The following is a 22,060-nucleotide window of genomic DNA, read 5'->3' as shown; positions in this document are numbered from 1 at the left end:
CACTGGGGGGCATACACACGACAGATCCGTGCTTAAAATCTAAGCAATCTAGTCAGATTGCTTAGATTTTAAGCACGGATCTCTCCGTGTGTACCACCCTCAACAGATACACATTGGTAATACAGGCTGGTTACTATGGATTGGATCACATGTATACTATTTGCATCTTATAAAATGTCACATAATATAAAAAGAAATATTCTTAACACTTACCTAATGACCCCACCTCCGTGCCTATGGACTCCACCACAAAGTCTGCCGATCTCCCTACAACACCCCCACACAGCCCAGGTCCCCATGCCCGGACTTTCTGAGGACCGGCTTCAGGTCCCACCTGGACTTCAAATGGGCTAAAGGGAAATAAGAACACCATTATAATATGTATGGAATATTCTGGTTAGAGCTGTACAAATAGCTAGCACAAATCTGTTTTTCCTTTAAGTATATACCCTTATTTTTCTATGTGGGATAGGTATATTATACATACATACATACATACATATACACACACACACACACACACACACACACACACATACATATATACAGTATATATATTTTTATCGTTCATCACGTTACAAATACAGTATCTAGCCACTGTGATAACAGACTTTACATGCCGCATCAGGGCCCCGTATTTAAGCTTACATCCTCCTCTAGCACATTCCTAAATCATTACAAAACACAAAAGAATTAAAGACTCGCTTTAGAAAAAAACTTCACAATGACCTTTGCATAGTGATCACATACTAGGACTTAGTTAATGATTTTCCTTGTATATAGGAAGCTATGATGTGTGGTAGTAGTATGCTGTATTAAGCCCAGTTCCTGGGAGACTTCTAAAGCATGCCAACCGCAATCTAAGGAGGAGGACGGGCTTGTTAGTGGGCACGAGACCTGTGAAGACATGTACTTATCTATGGTACACCGAGTTATCTAGTTGTATACTGTATTTCTTATTCTTGTATACAACCAGTCCACAACAAATTCTCTATACCATAATATTTAAGCAATAATGTCCCAAATAGAGTCTAAATAGACATAATGATGAATTCAACTATTTTTTTTTTTTTTTCAACTATTTGCCAATTTGGAAAGTTTTAATAACTTTTAATAGCAATCACTGCCATCCAGTCCCATTTTAACAGTCCAGCCAGGTCAGTTAGCAACTGCTATCTTACTGCACCAAGAAGTCTGCCGTCTACATAGGATAATGGCCTGATAAGCTCATGAAACTTCATTAGATGTGAATGTCCTGCATAGCGAGACACCATGGGAACCCACAGTGAAAGTAGTTTATGCAGTAAATCAATGCGTGGTACACAAAACATTCTGAGAACAGCAGTTTCCATGACAATAAGATGCTTTCACTGAGCAACTATTTCAGGTCTCACGATAGTGACTAGCTGGACGTTGGGGATGAGGGAGAAGGGATATGAAATGAGTTTCTTAATAAACAGATTCAACTCTTATAATCAAAGATACACGAGGAGCTACAGTATATATCACCACATGCCATAACAATTCTATACACACTCAGGAAATGTTTGCATGCCATATGTTTCATTATGGGCTACTTCCTTTACTAGGTCATAGGAAAAAATTCCACATTTAAAGAAAACCGCATAACATGGTATTCAATATTTACAGGATATAATCTGCTTACCTTTTAGGGATCTGATATCCACCCCAAGTGATGGTCACCACATGTTTCCCAGGGTGCAGGGGGTAATACTCAAACAAATGCACGCCATCTACCGCCTCCAACTGTTTCACAAGCTCGTCCAGACCCTCTGCCAAAACACATCAGCACAATGTTGGCTTTATCTCAGTGAAGCTTTCAGCCACGCGGAGGAGAAGACAAATGAGCCCTCTAGATAGACATGGTGGAATTTCCAAGCATTGGACAGAATGCCCACACTCCTACATTGTACATGTTCAATATTAGGCATGCTAAGGATATTCCTGGAATGTCTAATATTTCCAGCACTGGCAAAAGTTGAGCAGATTTATGGTTCACAAACAAGGACGCTGAATTATATCTATATACTCGCACACTACCCAGAAGGATACAATAAAGACTCCACACCTGATGGATGAATGATCCAGCTGTCCCAACACATTAAAACTTTGGCCATTGGAACTTGTGCACAAATACAGTGCGCACCCTGAACACCAGTGAGCAGTGAATAGGACCAGATTGCTGGACAAACAAGATTTTCAGAGCCTTTATCACCTTTGCCTTCCAAATCTTCACGTTATCTGTTTATGCAGAGGTGATAAATTCTACATAAACATCTTACATTACATACGCACTAGGAAACCATGGTCAACTGGAAGAGACTCAGTTATACAGTAATGCATGCAAACGTGGTCATGCAACTCTTTACAACCTTTTCAGGTCAAGAAAATCTGTGAAAGGATGAAGACTGCCTACTACAACATGTCACAGACAGCAAGATCTAGAGATTCAAAACCGCCACCACCTTGTTGACAGAATCCAGATACTATACTGTGCTGGACATGATCAACTAATTACATCTGAAAATAAAATAAAAATGGCATTTACACCATTGCAAAACAGTGAACTGCTCCCACCTACATCTTTCTCTGGGGCCTAGTTATTGGCGGAAGTAGGGGCCCCCTAAATGTTTCATTCCTTATCACAGCAATAACAAAAGATTTTTAGTGCAAATTTATCAAACAACTCTTGCTGACACAGCGGCTCCAACAGCAACCTGTGTCAGCAAAGAGGTCGGTAGTCATGTGACAGCTATTGCCGTTAATTTACGGTCAAATCTGAGACTGGGCATTTGTGGCTTCATTTTGAAAGAAAATTGGCCAGTGAGGAGCATGGAGGCTGTTGGGGAGGGATCAGAGGATCTTTGATAACTGTTGCGTCCAGGCTCCGGTAAATTGAATGAATAATTAAAAATTACCGGACAGATGATTACAGCCTATGCCTACAGTGCAGTGCAAAAAGTGACAAACTATAACCTAATATACACTGCTCAAAAAAATAAAGGGAACACTTAAACACAATGTAACTCCAAGTCAATCACACTTCTGTGAAATCAAACTGTCCACTTAGGAAGCAACACTGATTGGCAATCAATTTCACATGCTGTTGTGCAAATGGAATAGACAACAGGTGGAAATTATAGGCAATTAGCAAGACACCCCCAATAAAGGAGTTGTTCTGCAGGTGGTGACCACAGACCACTTCTCAGCTCCTATGCTTTCTGGCTGATGTTTTGGTCACTTTTGAAAGCTCGCAGTGCTTTCACTCTAGTGGAAGCATGAGACGGAGTCTACAACCCACACAAGTGGCTCAGGTAGTGCAGCTCATCCAGGATGGCACATCAATGCGAGCTGTGGCAAGAAGGTTTGCTGTGTCTGTCAGCGTAGAGTCCAGAGCATGGAGGCGCTACCAGGAGACAGGCCAGTACATCAGGAGACGTGGAGGAGGCCGTAGGAGGGCAACAACCCAGCAGCAGGACCGCTACCTCTGCCTTTGTGCAAGGAGGAACAGGAGGAGCACTGCCAGAGCCCTGCAAAATGACCTCCAGCAAGCCACAAATGTGCATGTGTCTACTCAAACGATCAGAAACAGACTCCATGAGGGTGGTATGAGGGCCCGACGTCCACAGGTGGGGGTTGTGCTTACAGTCCAACACCGTGCAGGACGTTTGGCATTTGCCAGAGAACACCAAGATTGGCAAATTTGCCACTGGCACCCTGTGCTCTTCACAGATGAAAGCAGGTTCTCACTGAGCACATGTGACAGAGTCTGGAGACACCAAGGAGATCGTTCTGCTGCCTGCAACATCCTCCAGCATGACCGGTTTGGCAGTGGATCAGTAATGGTGTGGGGTGGCATTTCTTTGGGGGTCGCACAGCCCTCCATGTGCTCACCAGAGGTAGCCTGACTGCCATTAGGTACCGAGATGAGATCCTCAGACCCTGGGTTCCTCCTAATGCAAGACAATGCAAGACCTCATGTGGCTGGAGTATGTCAGCAGTTCCTGCAAGACGAAGGCATTGATGCTATGGACTGGCCCACCCGTTCCCCAGACCTGAATCCAATTGAGCACATCTTGGACATCATGTCTCGCTCCATCCACCAACGCGACGTTGCACCACAGACTGTCCAGGAGTTGGCGGATGCTTTAGTCCAGGTCTGGGAGGAGATCCCTCAAGAGACCATCCGCCACCTCATCAGGAGAATGCCCAGGCGTTGTAGGGAGGTCATACAGGCACGTGGAGGCCACACACACTGCTGAGCCTCATGTTGACTTGTTTTAAGGACATTACATCAAAGTTGGATCAGCCTGTAGTGTGTTTTTCCACTTTAATTTTGAGTGTGACTCCAAATCCAGACCTCCATGGGTTAATAAATTTGATTTCCATTGATAATTTTTGTGTGATTTTGTTGTCAGCACATTCAACTATGTAAAGAACAAAGTATTTAATAAGAATATTTCATTCATTCAGATCTAGGATGTGTTGTTTTAGTGTTCCCTTTATTTTTTTGAGCAGTGTATAAAAACAGCAGAACCATGAATTTGTATAGAAGGAGTACAGCCTTATTTAAATTGTTTATTGAGAAACCTGTATGGTGAAGAAAGGCCAGCTAACTGTAAAGTCACTTGCCGAAACCAATCTACAACTGGCCAACGACGAGTCCAAATACCAGGTCATCAACACAACAATGGGGTTCAACTGGCAGCTCATCAACAACAAACAAACATGGGTATCCATCTCCACCCTCCAATGACACAATAAAGGCGCACCAGTCCAGCCCCAGTAGGGTAAAATCAGCCTATTCTGTATACTGGAGGGGAGATCACCCCTAAGAACGACGGTGACAATATGACCAGTAACTGCTGTCCTTTCCTGCTATACAACACACAGAGTGGGATGGAATACTTTTTAGATGAAAATAAGGCCTCAGACAAGGCCTATAAAAGCTAACCTATACCCATAACTCTGCCTACCACACAATAATTGGCCTGGGGAAAATATCCATCCCATCCTCATAGGCTCAGGCCTAGGGGTTTACACCAGATATCCATCCCATCCACATAGGCTCAGGCCTAGGGGTTTACACCAGTCAGACATATGGTATGCCTGTTGTACTTCTAATCAAGTGGGAACTGCTGTTTCTACATGATTTAAAGGCCCAATAAGGTTGATAAATGGGCCCCTTTATAATTGAGCAAGAACAGGATCTGGGTCCCCTTTATAGCTCTGTTACACAAATTACCAAAAAGTAGTCACAATTCTAATCCAGTAATGGTTAAGAACAGAGAACTCCAGAAGAACTACTGTACACCCATCACCCGCTGCCATTTGGGAAAACAGGATAAAACACTGAAAATAAGTATCTTTGTTTTCTCAGCACCAATATGGTTTCTTGTGACCTTAAACATTTTATTAATATAGCTAAGAAAAATTTGTAAGTACAGCATAGGGGGTCATTCCGAGTTGATCATAGCTGTGCTAAATTTAACACAGCTACGATCATCTTACCTGACATGCGAGGGGACACCCAGCACAGGGCTAGTCCACCCCACATGTCAGTCTGATCCCCCCCGCACAAATACAAAAGCATCGCACAGCGGCCATGCCTTTGTATTTGAGGAGTAACTCCCGGCCAGCGCAGTTCCTGCGACTGGCCGGGAGTTAATTGTCGCTGCCATTGGCCGCAGCGTGAGACGTCCGCCCCTCCCCCCCCCCCCCCCCCCCCAACGGTCCGGCCATCGCTAGGCAACGAAAGCTGCCGTGCGCAGTTCCGTACCGATCGCTGCGACAAACTGCAGCGAGGGATCGGGTCGGAATGACCCCCATAGTCCGCAATGGTCATAGTTATGCAGAAACCAGTAAACTGAAGTTTCAATTTATACAGTGCCTATAAAAGAAAGCTCCCGCTGCAAAATAAATCAGAAAATAACTAACTATCTGCTACAAACAAACAAACAAACAGCAGGGCCAGTCCTCTTACAAAGTATTACATTCTCCACAGAGAATAATAAAATAATACAATTGTCCAGGACTTCCAACGGATACTAATTTGTTATGTCCACTCCTTGCTATGAGACGGAAGGCAAAAAATAAAAATAATAATATATGTTTATCTATCAATTACCTAGAAATGTTATTTTATCTGGCACAAGCAGAGTAGAGATTTGTGCATTAAAGTATTGCAGTAAATAGACCCCAAGATGGAGGGAGTGTTTGCAAACGGTGTAACAATAGCAGACACTTACTTGGCCCTTTCACGGAGACATGGAGGTCACCACTTCCTGCAGGCCTGGTGTCGACCTTAAAATCAGCAGTTTCTCTGATCCTGACGCCTCTGGGCTGCAAGCCACGTCCGCTGGCTCGACAAGCATTCGGGTTACAGGCTGTTGAAATGAAAAGCGATAGTAGTACGTTGTCAGATATTCATGTATTGATAACGCTTGTGTGAGGCCGACATCTCCATGCTTCATGAGTGACGGTGGAAAGAGGGCCAGAGAGTGAAAAGTAATGGATGAGCATGCTGGGCCCTGTAACAGAGCTGGTAAAACATTTTGGGGGCAACACACAATACATGCAAGTGTCAATATTGTCATATATTGACCATACAAGACCCATATGACCAGTGGAATAGACAGAACTTTGTGAGTCCCACTGCAATACTTTAAAGTGGCCCCTTCCTCTTTCAGATACTTTTCTCGGCAACAAATTGTTCATTTTATGCCCCATAGTAGTGCCCTAATAATTAACGGCACCATAGTAGCGACCTAGTTCATTTTATGAACTAAAGTGGTGCACTAATCTTATGCCCCGTCGTAATACCTTAATTCACATTATACCACACAGTGCCCCCAGTTTATATTATGCAGCGGCTGCTACCTTTGTAATGGAGGGTTGCTGCTGCTGGCCATGCTACCTGGTCTGAAGGAGGAGGAGATGACAGAGAGACCCGCCTCCAGCCGGATGCTGGCACCTGCACAATGGATCTGGCAGGCGCCGGGACCGGCGCACGCACACATGAGGTGGCTTAACTGCACATACGCAAACCCCTGGCTTCTATCGACTGCATCAGCTGCAGCCCATTGAAGCCAGCTGGGGCTGACGATCGGACAGGGAGTGGCTTACTACAGGAAGCCAGTTCTCTGCTAATTGCAGCCCAGTTTGTCAGTCGCAGAGAGAGGAAACACCTTCCAATGGGACTGCCTATCCTGTGTGTGACTGGCAGGTAGGACTTCCAATAGGAAGTCACTGCCAGTCACAGTGAATCCAGGGCAGTCACGGACTGTAACTGTCTCACTGCAGTGGTGGATTTCACTGGGGGATGCTGCAATCCTGCAGCTCATAAGTAAAATTCGCCACTGATATGTCACATTATACTGCTGCCAGTACACATGCCACATAGTGCCCTCAGTTCACATTATGCCACTCAGTGCTTATCGGGCATTTCCAGGAACCTGGTAGACAAATTTATAGCCTGGCTGAAATTGAGTCAGGCCCCAGAGGTAAGCCCCTTAACCTCTGGGGCCCATAGTAATGGCCAATAGCAGCAACAGAGGTGGGGCTGCAGACAGTTCTACATTAAAATAGAGTAGCCAAACCAACTGCCACCCCAGACACTACCAAACATCGCCAGCTGGGACTCACTGGCAGTCGGTGCGGCTCCTCTATTTGAATTTCAGACTGTGCTGTAGCCGCATCTCTGGAGCCGCCGCTGGTAATAGCACTTCCTGCATCCACTATAGCTACGCCCCCACGCATATGCTTACTGTAGCAAAAAAATGATAAAAAGGATTTCATGTTGATTTCACTTTTTTTATGTTGTTTAATTTGGTAGACTTTTTGCAAATCCTTATTTCTATTGGGAAATATAAGTACAGAGGTTCCATTATAAGCATGCTGTGTACACTGCCAGCAGTTTCAGGTGCATTCGCACACAACTTACAGTACTTTATACTACCTTCATATTTATGTTACATGTTGGCCATAATGCATACTTAACTATTCTTGAAAAAGAATCTCAAGAGGGACTGTGAAAGTAACAACTATAGTATAAGCGCGGACGTGTACCGCTACATCTGAGAGGAATGTCATAAAAATTATTTACACCCAAATGTAAATAAGCCCCAAAGCAGTTAGTAAGATCTACTTGTAGATGAAAAGACACTGATACATTTCAGGGTTTGCTCATGTGTTATACAAGTGGTTCCATTTAAGTAACCACGAGAAACCTTATTTAAAAATGCATGTAGCCATAGGGATCATTTGGCCTTATAACCAATGCAATGAAATGGCACTGATGATCCTATTTTAATGTACAGTATATCTCTGATTTGTTTTTCCCCCAAGAATATAACAGCTACATAATGGGGGTAAGGTACAATCAGGAAGATTGCTAGACTCTTCAGGGAGTTCGCTACTGTCTCAGGAGGGTCAATTCAATTTGCAGACAGTTGAATAGCGCTGGGAATTAGCTCCCGTCGCTATTCAATTCAGCTCAAGTTAAGTCAGCGAATGACCGTTCTCCCGGACTTAACAGGTTGATTTGTCGGGAGAACGGGCATTCTCCGACTTAACTCCCCGGCGCAATGCTGATTCCCGACAGAATCAGCCTCGCGCCGGCTGCGCACCAGCACTTTTGTTGGATTTCCTCTCGCATCCCCCAGCGATGAGAGAAGAATTCCCGACAATTAAGTATTACTTTGCGCTGTATTGAATAGCACCGGGAGCTAATTCCCGGTGCTATTCAACTGTCGGCAAATTGAATTGACCCCAGGGAGTCTCCCTGACAATCAGGGAGAGTCAGCAAGTTTGTCATAATATTTGTTTTGTACATTTATTTTTGGAGTATAAATTAGGATTATGCACATATTTAACAGATGACTAGCTGTAAACAATTATTGAGAGGGAATGGCAGATACTGTAAACTAGTTTCCTGGTGATATGCAGAGGCACAGTTTCATTGAAGTGTATGGAAATTATATTTTATCTGTATGCAGTCATATTGTCGACATTCAGAATGACGACACTAATGTTGAATGGTTCTGAATGCCAACAATTTTGACCATAATGTCAACAACCAACACTCCAACATGTGTAAATTGTAGCCATTATTACGACCATAGCAGCGTTTGGATAAGGCTTCAGTAATATGGTTGACATTCTCACCGTCGGCAGGCATCATGTTGACATTATGAAAGTGTCAACACAGAATGTTGGCACATCAATTGTTGACTTTTAGACCCTATCGACATGCACAATGTTGACAATCAGACCTTGGTGACACGCTGAATGTTGGCGTTATGTTGAACTGGTATACCAATTTTATTGAGTCCTACTAATTAATATGTACATTCATTAGTATTGCCTTTGATTAATATATTTTATGTAATACCTATATAAACTGTCTAAGTGACAGCAGTAGGATACATGGATAACGTGTTTACACATGTAAAGTCACGTTCCTTTACACTAAAGCTTGTGCCCTAAAGACTGACCTGCCAGAGGGCCTAATTCAGACCTGATCGCTCGCTAGGGTTTTTTTTTTACTACTGCGATCACATAGTCGCCGCCCATAGGGGAGTGTACTTTTGCTTTGCAGGTGTGCGAACACATGTGCATCCGAGCGGTCCAAAAAAATTTTATGCAGTTTCTGAGTTGCCCAGGACTTAGCCGCTGCGATCACTTCAGCCTGTCCGGGGCCGGAATTGACGTCAGACACCCGCCCTGCAAGCGATTGGACACGCTTGCGTTTTTCCTACCACTCCCAGAAAATGGTCAGTTGACACCCATAAACGCCCTCTTTCTGTCAATCTCCTTGCGATCGGCTGTGCGAATGGATTCTTCGTACAATCCATCGCCCAGCAACGATCCTCTTTGTAGCCGTACGACGTGCCTTGTGCATTGCGGTGCATAAGCACGCGCAGTTCTGACCTGATCGCAGCGCAGCAAAAAATCCTAGCATGCGATCAGGTCTCAATGACTCCCAATATGTGGCTTACTGATTCGGAAATGTGGCATCAGCAAATAGAGATGGTCAAGGGTATGGCAGTGGGCAATAGGCATGACCGATGGGAAAGGGTCAAGTAAGGACAGTCTGGGGAAAAAGCCAATTTTTCTGACAATTCTTTTTCTCTTTTCCTGAAATGTAGGGAGATACGTAATGTGCAAAAATAAGTAACTATAACTCTCACAGACAGCCCAGACCAGCTTCGCCTTAGCCCAAGCCTCCTATATTTAGGTCTTATGTTTTTTTTGTATAAATAGATCTTACTTTGGCTACAAAAATCATAATTGCATTACCACTTGTACATTGTGTGGTTTTAGTACTTTAGGGCTTTGCAAAGCATTTAGAATAAGCTGCATGTCATGAAATGTTGTAACTGAATATTATTCTATGGTGTGCGGCATGCCTCTGTAATATGGTCATTTACAGATGGCAACGCAACTTTTGAAATTATACAAAATAATCCTCCCTATATCTATCATAGAATTATTACAGGTTTCAGACCCAATATTTAGGGCTACCAGCAAAATACTGTACCAGAATGACAACAATAATTGATTTAGGGGTCTATTTACTAAACCTTGAACGAAGATAAAGTGAATGGAGATAAGTGACAAGCCAATCAGCTCCTAACTACCATGTCACAGGCTGGGTTTGAAAAACGACAGGAGCTGGTTGGCTGGTACTTTATCTCCATCTAAGGCTTAGTAAATAGACCCCTAAGATCTATACGCAAACCCTGATGGTCTACGTACAGATCGGATTATTGGGGGTCTGCGCATGTGCAGGACAGGTTCTGTGATATCACTTGCAGTCCCTCCTTAGTTGCAACTTGATTGACATAAAGGGGCTTTTGGGGGGGGGGGGGGGGGGGGCAGAGCGGAGGAGACAACCAGGACAGTGTTACAAAACAGGACCCCAGTTTTGTAAGCATGCTGGGCCCTGAGTCTTCATCGTCCGACGCAGACATCCTGGACCCGGCTTGGTGATCCAATGCTGCATCTTCGGATGCATCACGCGGATCGCAGATGCTGGCAGGAGGCGCCTATTTCCTACTGCATTTGCATTTTATTTGTACGGTATTGTGCAGCCACTTCCCTGAGGCTGTGCAATACAGTGCAAATCTAATTACGCCCTATGGGGGTAATTCCAAGTTGATCGCAGCAGGAAATTTTTTAGCAGTTGGGCAAAACCATGTGCACTGCAGGGGAGGCAGATATAACATGTGCAGAGAGAGTTAGATTTGGGTGGGTTATTTTGTTTCTGTGCAGGGTAAATACTGGCTGCTTTATTTTTACACTGCAATTTAGATTGCAGATTGAACACACCACACCCAAATCTAACTCTCTCTCTGCACATGTTATATCTGCCTCCCCTGCAGTGCACATGGTTTTGCCCAACTGCTAACCAAATTCCTGCTGCGATCAACTTGGAATTACCCCCTGTGTGCGAGAAATAAAACACACACATACTACAGTCAATGGTAAATTTAAAATGTCATTTTCAGAAACCCCTCATTCACCTGTCAATCCCTGCTTTATTAATACAATAAAAAACTAAAGTTGCCTTTAATTGATACATGTACAGCACACAGCGTCTCTGGCTGATTAAAACCAGGTAAGGTAGAGAGTGGACACAGAATTTACACGTGTCAGTAATTAAAGGGATGAGTTGGCAATCCTACGTGGGAGGGTCATGTCTGCTAACCCTGTATTTATATAAACAACGTTACTAATGTCTAGTTACATTGCCGGAGGTGGTAAGGCCATAAACCTGGATAGTGAGAGAGATAAATATCTGTGTGGTATGTCGCAGTCAGAAGTCAAATAAACTACAGACCAATAATGTTTCATTGGTAAGTTACAGTTATCGTCTAAACCACACATGGAATGAATGTATATATTCCACATAGGCCTAAAGCAAACGTGGTGAGTAAATAGTCATGTCTAGGCTGAGAAATGAATGCAGACAAGGGCAGAGCATCTCAGGTCATACAGTAATGGCAAGTCAATGGCAGAGACTACTGTAACAGGGGACTAACTCCTAATGACTGTCTGGTCGCATACTGGCAGCTTGGCCACGCTGCGTGGAAAATATAAAACAGCACTGAGTTAGGGGTTTTCTAAAACGATTATTGGAACCTTTCTTCATTTTTAAACATTAGATTTAGCCCCTAGTCATAAAATTAATGGCTGCCTTTAACACACAATTTTATTATTTTCATTATTAGGTTATAAACCCTAATGTAACAATAATAAACCAAACCATGATCTATGATATTTCATATGATATGTGCACCACTTGTTGGGAACCAGGCGACATTCGGATGCTTATTTTACTCCTGTCACTGACCACAATACATCAAGCCGATATCTGGTGATAGTTTGGAGGTCCGAAATTTCCTAGCGCCTATACAATATTTCCACTGCACAGGGCCAAATGCATCATTGCTTGGAAAGTGATAAAATGGAGAGTGAAAAAGTACCAGCCAATCAGCTCCTAGCTGCCATTTTTCAAACACAGCCTGTGACATGGTAGTTAGAACCTGATTGGCTGGTACTTTTTCACTCTCCATTTTAACACTTTCCAAGTGATGATGCATCTAGCCCACAATACCATGCACCCACTGCGGTGGAATGTGGACAGACACCTAACCAACTGTATCTGCACCACTATTAGAGAGATGCCTAGGATAACTGGGTAAGTCTGTCTGCTGATTGTTCGGCCCCTAGGCCCAGGCACATGCTGATTGGTCCATACACGTTGCAGTAACTACAAAATATTTCCTTTGTACCATAACATGCCATATGCCATCTTGAGTAGAGTGTGAACCACTAATATGTTATATGCTCAGTCTACGTGTGTCCTACCCAACCACACTTCACTGAAAATGGCATACCATACTGAGGAAATACTTTGTAGCTGATGGGAAATTTAAGTCGAACTGTAATAAAACAAAGTGCCAACCCCAACAAATGGAGCCCCTAGGCACGTGCCTCACTTCCCTAATGGGAAATTCACCACTGGCACACAGAAAAAGTTAAATGGGTGACATTTCTATTAGTCTACATATTGTACAAAATTAAATGGTTAATAAAATACATTGGCACAAACTGGCATTACCTAAAAACAAACAAAAACAGGCCCAATTAAGGGGAACAGGTACATGCTGCTGGCCTCTAGACAAAGGATGTTCTTCCGCATAGATTAAATTATCAACGCAAAAGAATGGATGACGACTCTATGAGAGGAATTTGTGGGCATTCACCACAGATGGTCCAATCCCCCTAAAAGCCACCAATATGGATAGATAGATGGAAAGATGGATAGACAGACAGATCTATGTTTACGCAATGTTTAATAAAAAAAGGAGCAAACGGTGTCCATAGTTCACCAATTACACTATGAAACAAACGCTAAAGTGGATCTAAACCCAAAAATAACATACATAGCTAAATATATAGGGCACACATAATACACGTGAAAGAGAAGTATATTCTGCAATATTCCATGATTATGGGCCTAATTCAAGGTAGACGACAAAAGCAAACTCTTCCTCTAATGGGCAAAACCATGTGCACTGCAGGTGGGGCAGATGTAACGTGCAGAGAGAGTTAGATTTGGGTGGGGTGTGTTCAAACGGAAATGTAAATTGCAGTGTAAAAATAAAGCAGCCAGTATTTACCCTGCACAGGAAAAATATTACCCGCTCAAATCTAACTATCTGCACATGTTAAATCTACCCCACCTGCAGTGCACATGGTTTTGCTCATTAGAGGAATATTTTGCAATCAACCTTTAATTAGGCCCTATATCCCTTAATGAGAGCAGCACTGTGAAAGTATATTCTGCAGAGTGATGTGAGAAGGACATTTACAGTCAGAAACACAGTAGTGAGAAGTGACTAACATGTGAGTCTCTCTATACAGTACATCTAACTTCTCAGGTATTAGATGTACAGTTATTACTAGCCTTGCTGCTTACCCCAACACTTACTACTGAATAACAATTACTGAATAAGCTCAATCCCCAATCAACAGCCACATTTCCTTCAGGTCACCGCAATTTATTTTAAACCATAAGCCAGTATCATTGGAAGGCATAAAACTCTTATAAAAAATATTTTTGGGGTTTGCTCCACTGTTGCACTAAATATTCTATTGGTTTCCCCATGTTAAGACATGAAATAACTTTTCAAGTGAGAGGTTGAGGGGTGAAAATGTCACACTTCGTACTGTAAGACACAGGGGTAGGGGGTCAACACAACATATCTACAAGAGCAGAAAGTCTGATCAACACAACATCCTGCTGAGTCTTACCAACCCTGTCCTGAATACAACTATGAGGCTTAAGCACAAGACGTCCATTATCCAGCAAGGGTGGAGTAGATCAGAATTGGGGAGCAGAGATCTAGAAGTGCAGCAGGAAGGAGGAAGCAGATGAGAGCAAAGTAGTAGAAAGCAGAACAGAAATACCCGATCAGAGCAAGAAGCCATTTATCAAACCATTTTACATGCTGGAAAATATTGCACAACTAAATATAGTAGACAGATCACAGGAAGCAGTAGTCAAGCAGATTACATTTAAAAAATCCTTTCACATTTGTGGAATAAAACTCTACATTTGCTAGTTCAGGTCAATATTTCCTCTGTATTTATAAGATAATCAAATATAAAAAAGGTAAACATGTAGAATTTCAAAAAAATAAATGCCGTCTCTAATCTCCCCTCCACTCCCAAACAGATAGCAACACTAGCTGTGATCGTTACATTGATGACATAATTTTTATCAGCAGTCGATTATATAGACTATATGGAACATGTTCGGCTCAGCTGATTGGATATGGTATTAGATGTGTGTGAAGCTATCAAATCAGTTCTGGTACCACCACTGATTCGAGTGAGTATCTTTCCACAGTTGTATTAATTGGGGGACTAAGAATGGGTATTTACAAATAGTTTTATTTGTAGGGGGTTATCTTAATTAATATTCTTTTTTATTTTTTGAGACACAAAAAGCCTTATTTATTGAATATGAAAACATTTTTTACACTGATCCATAAAAATATAAAATCCTTAATAAAATGTGGTATGTTTCAAAGTTCAGTACTCACCTTCCCCAACATTGACCACATAAGGACTTTTGGGCGTGGCTTCTCCACCAAAACTGATGCCAACACTGTGAGGTCCGGCTTTTACCGGTTTGTAGGTACAGCGGTATACGCAATTTCCTTTATCTTCAAGAGCAATATCAACAGTATTGTTCTTCCCCTGAGGGTCTGTCACCTCTATGCCAATATCCCCAACTCCTGCCCCTATAACGAATACACAGAGTTACAAATTATTTCAGATGGTAATATTTTAACCAAGGTGCACGGGCAGATGACACATTCTAATCCAATCATTATTATAGTAAACACTAATCAAAGTAACGCAAGATACAGAACACTCAAACTCTTTTTTTCTTTATAACAAGCAAAGAAGTAGCAGTTTAATCAGTTTTATCTTGTACAAACACATCATAAAAATAAATAAAATTACAAATAAAAAAACAAAAACACTTCTTTTATTATTATTGTTCCAAAAATATCTATTCAATTACCAAAATATGGATTTTTACATATTCATATAGACAAAGAGCCAGGGTCATCTTAACAGCAACACTCATCCATGGGAAACAATTGAAAAAATATTATAACATGCCCCTCCTGTGGTCCTGCGCTGTCTCTCAATATGCTTCCATACAGTGAATGTCTGTCAGCACGCTGATCGGTGAATAGCTCCAGTCTTCCACCAATCAGCATGCCTTGCCGCTCTGATAGTGTGATCCCTCCCCCTCTCCTGCTCAGAGGCCCCTCGAATTGTAAGGTCCATAGGCAGCTGCCGACTGTACCTATACATTAAGATGGCCCTGCAAAGAGCAGATTATACGGAGACGTGGGAAGCTGTGTTAATTCTACACAAACAGATTTATTTCACAGAAGACAGAACACTGACTTTTTATTACTAGATTACCTAATCCCAAAGGCCATTCTTTGTTCCATCTCCAGGGTTGTGTTTTTTTATTATTATTTTTTTTGTGCTGCCTTAGGTAAATAGCAGATTTCCTGTTTTCATAAGAGGTTCTCAGGTTTACAAGTGTACTTCTATAGGGAAAATTAATTCTGCAGTAACTCTCAGTGGTATAGTTACTATGACAGAGTCTGGCTCTCAGGAGAATAATTTAAATACGTTGTACATAAAGAAAACCTAATACTGCTACAATTGGCAACACAGCAACGTGAGGGGAATAAGGAGTGCAAAAAACGTTTCACTAACATTTACCATTCTCACTTCAAAAACGTTTGCTTTATTTTATATATTGCAGAGATTTTTTTGTGAGTCATCCGGCGGGGACACGGACGGAAGCCTCGGCTTTCATCTACAGAGCTCACACCAGAAGGCACGCGCAGTGTTGTTTTTGGCTCAGCAACGCTAGTTAGTGTTCAGTAGAATAAGAACATCCTTTGTGTTTTCTGTACTAAAATTAGCAATGGAGGAGGAACTGGCTAATATTTCAACCCAGGCTATTTTACCAGAGCCATCATATTAGCTACACAGAGGAGCATGGAAAGAAAAACAAAATCAATATAAACAAGTGTAATTATAATGACACAAGACATTTTCATTTGTACATGGTAGAAACGGTGAATGTATTTACGTACACAATCTTAAATTGTGTTATTATTTATACATTCAATTATAATAGGACAGAAGAACGCCCTTGAGATTTTTACCCATCTGCACTTTTTGTACCTTGTGTTGTATTCTGTGTGCTGGAAGTTTGAGCAAAGGTTCTTACAATATTAAACTTAAGGGGTTGTATAAGCAGCGGGTGATTTATTGAGGTCTACAAAAGAGTTCTTTAATAAGAGAGGACACCATAATTATTATTTTGGCTCTTGATTTTGTCTAGCAAAACAAATTTCGGTTTGAAGGCAGATTCTGTCCGCCTCAGTCACTTCCTAGGCTTTGCAGGCTCCATGGGGTTCCAGAGATGACCAGATTGAAGAATAATAAGATACGTGAAGAAAATAAGGAAATATTTAATGCAGATGTGAGAAATTTGATTCCCAAATATAATTTAGGTACAGGCATACTCTCCTGCTGTGACATCATTTCCTAAGGAAGGAATGTTCACTTGTAGTTTAATACATTTCCAGCTTGAGAAGCAATGTATGATTTTTGGGGGCAATTCCATTGATTGAGATATGTGCCCATATCCACCATATAAGATAGCTGCATCATCACAATTATTCCTGTGCACTTTTATGGGTTGTGCGGAAAAACAAGCAATTCCGGAAACGCACATTGCTCCCAATGCATCTTATTGAATTGCCCCCAAATTAGATTAATCTTATTATATTTTAACACAACTCATCAGCCAAATTAGCACATCTATGAGGCCCTTTCCCCTTTATCAATACAGATGGAAGCCATCATTCCAATTGGGAACGCCTATTGGTAAAAACTGGTACTGGAACACTGGAGGAGGGGGGAGCAAGGGAAAGGGTACAAGAGGGGTAACCAAGCCCCCAACGTGGCATGGCAGCTACCCATTTGCGCATTCCTCTGCTACGCAGTGCATACAACTTCTGCAGAAAGCAACAATGTGGAGTTATGCCCCCAATCTTGATCATGCCCTCACTTCTGAGAGAAGTTCTGCTGGAGAAAAAGAGGGATCTTGCAATTGGACAAAAATGACAGCTGGGTCCAAAAATGAACAAATGATCCCGTCATCCAACCAGGAGCTAGCTGGCATGAATCAGCTCCTTTGGTGTTCGCAGATTAAATGGAGGGTCCTTAGAGGATAACCTTCCATTTATTTCATCATGTGGGGAGAAATCTCCAAGATGATACTTTAGTATGTTCTTTAGCTCCAACTTTAAAGTCAATTGGGGGCAATTCAGTTCAGAACAATGTGCCTCCAAACAGCAAGTGATGTTCGGCAGCATTACGGTACCCACAAACATCACAAGTTTTCCTGTGCACCTCTATGACATGCATATCATGCCCATTACACTGAAATGAATCGCTCTACATACTCAGCAGTGGCTTTATGTGGCATTTTAGAAAGGACAATGGCAAACTGCAATGGACACTTGATACCAGTGATTGTAAGCATGAAACCCACTGTACCCACAGCATGAAACAGGGCAACTAATGGCAAAGCTTATACATGCAATTGCAACTCCAGCAAAAGTTGCCCTTCAAGACGGGATACAAAGCCCTGTTAGGTTTGTGGCAAGCATTCCAGACTAGCGAGATTTGAAAATACAAAGCAAGGCTGTGCAGTACAATTACTAAGCAATTGTTTTTAGAAAATGTGATATACCCAGAAGATAAAATCCCTACATCTGCAGGCCAAGCACCATGTTAGCAAATATTCATCCACAACAGATGCAATGCAAATAAAATATGAGAACACCAGCCACTCTAGCTTTGAAAACCAAATAACAAAGGAACGTGAAGAGAACAATACACACCTGCTGTGTAAATGTCAAAATAAGTGGGTTTATTGGCAATGTTGCCAGTTGGTTCCAGGCCGGGTCCTTTAGCTGTCACTTTACTGGCGTCTCCTTGAGCCTTCTCAACGTTCACTTCAAATGGACTCTTTGAAATGTGCTGACCGGCAAAGAGCACAGTCACCTATAAAACATAAAGCACAAGGAGTTTAGGCAGCACACAAACTTGGTTTAACTAGCAACAGTTTCATGTGTGGGACTCGGGAGTGTTAAAAGATTGACACTGCCATAAAACTGGGGTGGGCTGTGGCCTGCCTTAGCTTGCTATGTTTGACATTTCCCACACCAGAGAGGCTTTGAGCGTTTCTTTCAAGATTCTTACGGGGCCCATGACAAAAACTGTTTATTAAGCAGGAGATAATCTTGCATCAATTTTTACCAGAAAAAGTTCTGATTTCTTACTCGCCACAAAAATGGTAGATGGAACCCAATCTTAGCAATACAAAAGGTACAACCAACAATATATACATAGAAGTGGCTGTGCGGAATTGTGATGTCATGGCTAGGTTGATGACATCAACAGCTTGTTAATGACCCAGGGACAGATGTAAGAAGCCTTGGAGAGTGATAAAGTGGAGGGAGATAAAGTACCAATCAGCTCCTAATTGTCATTTTTCAAACACAACCTGTAACATGGCAGTTAGGGAGCTGATTGGTTGGTCCTTTATCTCTCTCCAAGGCTTAGGGGGAGATGTACTAAGCAGTAAAAAGATTAGAAAATTGAGCCAGTGGAGAAGTTGCCCATAGCAGCCAATCAGCATTGAAGTAACATCTATAATTTGCATACTATAAAATTATACAGAGCAGCTGATTGGTTGTTACAAAAATATGAATTTACATAATCGATGACTTATGAAATAACTTGGATTTATGGGTGTTCCATAGAGGCTATAATGTGCCACCAAGTTATGAATACTGAAAATATATAACTCTACAAAGGCAGAGTATTCTACGGTTGGCTGTAACGTCTGCAGACTGTGCTACCTCTCCATCGACATTACACCGAAACAAAGCTAATTGAAATAAGGCACGCATTTACATTTCTGAACACTAAATCCAGACACTTGAAAAATGTACAGTTACAGTATTGGCCATTAATCTCTTGGACGCTGGCAGGGACAGTTAACAAGGAATTACTGACATGAGTACAGGATAACGGCTGCACCGCATTGCTCTGTGCGTGCCAGGAATTGTGCAGTCTGTCTCCAAGAAGTGAAGTATGTTTTTCTTGAGGCATTTGTATTTATTTGTTGACTGTATAAACATTAGTGTGTAGCTAAGGATGTAAGCCATATGAGTGTGGTATTATGCACGGAAAACACTTCAAAATCCATAAATCATGCCCCTGAGTTATAGGAAGGCATAGCAACATGTCAGATACAGCTGAAGGGAAATTTCAATAATGCTTTGCCCACTACTGCAACGCCAGAGAGCCCATTTATCAGCAGACAGAATATCTTATTTCTATAAGCACACAATGAGAACAGATGTTTACATGTTGTATAGGATTTACACTGCAGAGAAACCAATCAGTCACAAATGTTAGACGATAGTGTACTTTTACAAACTTGAGGGTACAAAACGTTTTGGGAGATGAGACGGGGTAAATATAAAGAATTAACATAATCACATATGCAGAACCTGTTAAGGAAGCCTTAGCAATATATTATGTACACATTTATTTTTCAGTTATTTGGCAAACGGAAGCAAGAATATGTACATTTTGTGGTCCACCAACAAAGACATGTTACAAAAGGCTACAGGGAAATAAGCTGATGAAATGGACCCATACACTGTATAATATGGGCATCCAAAGGAAGACAAAGAAAAGTGTTCTCAGTCTCTTCGCCTAAATAAATCTGCAGTCTATCCAATAAGAGAGCAGCAACCTTTGTTGGAGCAATATCAGAATATTTCTTATTTCCAAAATAAGTTTATTATGATATTTTGAGGAAACTTTATTGTTCCACTAGATGATTATAAAGAAACTTTATTGTTCTACTAGATCACCTTCATTATCAGATTAATCACTTTGCTCTTCTGACTAAATGTAAATTTCATGCAACAAATAGCTACATTTTCAGCAGGGTGGAGATGAAAATTGAAAGCAGCACTTGGCGTGATTTACAGCGAATACGAGTCCAACTTCAGATATATACAGCCCAAAGACTCTAGGAAACACTGCATCCAGAAACCAAACTATACTGGAGACCTAAGGGCCTATTTATAAAGTCAAAATCATGCAGAAATGGCTTTTCAGAATTATTATTAAAGCGCTTTTTTAAAGTTAAGGGGAAATTTACTTATAAACTGTATGATTCTGAACGCAGGAGGTTTCTATGAAATCTTCTAAGTTCAGTTAAGATCACAGTTCCCATTTTCCTTAATGGTGGCTGCAGTCTGGGACAATTACCGACTGCCGAAAAGCTAATGCCATTTGGAGACAGCATTATCCGCTCTAGCCTACGGAAAGAGCGTCATCGCAGAGGGACATTCTGACCCCTCATAAACAGGCATCATGGACCCTCCCATTGCTACCTCTTTAGTGTTCATGCCGCGTGGGCTGCAGGCTGCAAATGCGAAGACCCTAAGTCAGATCAGGTTCCTTAAGCGACAGTAAAACCTTCTGATAGAGAGCAAGAGTTTCTCATTGCTGCCATAAGAAATGATATGGTGACAAAATGTCAAAATGGGTTATTTTTTTAAATAGACTCCATAGACTTGGCAGAACTCAAATAAAAACTTGTGAATGAAGAGTCTCTCGGGTAGGAACCTAACATTGTGTTAATCAGGTCTACAAATAGTGTGTTTGTGTTAAGTAGCACTTCAGTATAACCTCGCTTTAAAGTGAATGTGTCAGGATTGGAGAATGAAAAATCCTTTCCAGTTTAGCAGCATTATTTATGTCGGGGTGTCTCATGGGTATAATATTTATGGCCGTGCATCTCATGGCATATTATTTATGGCGGTCTGTCTCATGGGAATATTATTTATGGTGGTCTGTCTCATGGGCATATTATTTATGGCGGTCTGTCTCATGGGTATAAAATTTATGTCTGTGCGTCTCATGGGTATAATATTTATGGCCGTGCATTTCATGGCATATTATTTATGGCTGTGCGTCTCATGGCCATATCATTTACAGCCCTGCATCTTGTGGGCATATTACTTACAGCCAGCGGCGGATTAGCACGCCGGGACGGTTTGAGGCTGAGCTCAGTTATCTTCATGGTGGCTGTGCTCTCCCTCCCCCACAAAGCAAGGCCGATTCATCTATGTACTGCTGCCGCTGCGGCTGGACTCGCGGCTATGAGAAGTTGCTGGACACCGCCCACTATGCAAATATCCCAGCTGCAGCCAGCGCAGTGAGAGGCCAGGCATCACACATATCCTGGCTGGCAGCCTCTCACTGCGCTGGCTGCGGCTGGGATATTTGCATAGTGGGCGGTATCCAGCAACTTCTCATAGCCGCA

At 42.0% G+C, this 22,060-nt stretch overlaps 1 protein-coding gene across 4 annotated transcripts in view; it reads right to left on the bottom strand.

Moving 5' to 3' along the window:
• The window catches only part of FLNB (filamin B), a 382,553-nt gene that overhangs the window by 155,313 nt on the left and 205,180 nt on the right, over window positions 1–22,060 (bottom strand). For all 4 annotated transcript variants that reach the window (XM_063940867.1, XM_063940868.1, XM_063940870.1 and 1 more), the window contains 5 exons: window positions 18,549–18,711; window positions 15,138–15,338; window positions 6,270–6,407; window positions 1,667–1,793; window positions 214–350 (listed from right to left, as the gene is read on the bottom strand). In XM_063940867.1, the coding sequence (XP_063796937.1) occupies window positions 214–350; window positions 1,667–1,793; window positions 6,270–6,407; window positions 15,138–15,338; window positions 18,549–18,711 (766 nt within the window). The remainder of the gene's footprint in view (window positions 1–213; window positions 351–1,666; window positions 1,794–6,269; window positions 6,408–15,137; window positions 15,339–18,548; window positions 18,712–22,060) is intronic.

Source organism: Pseudophryne corroboree, chromosome 9 (genome assembly GCF_028390025.1).
Source record: "Pseudophryne corroboree isolate aPseCor3 chromosome 9, aPseCor3.hap2, whole genome shotgun sequence".
NCBI lineage: Eukaryota > Metazoa > Chordata > Amphibia > Anura > Myobatrachidae > Pseudophryne > Pseudophryne corroboree.
The sequence above is the reverse complement of the archived record's forward strand: the minus strand, read 5'-3'. Positions and strand labels throughout refer to the sequence as shown.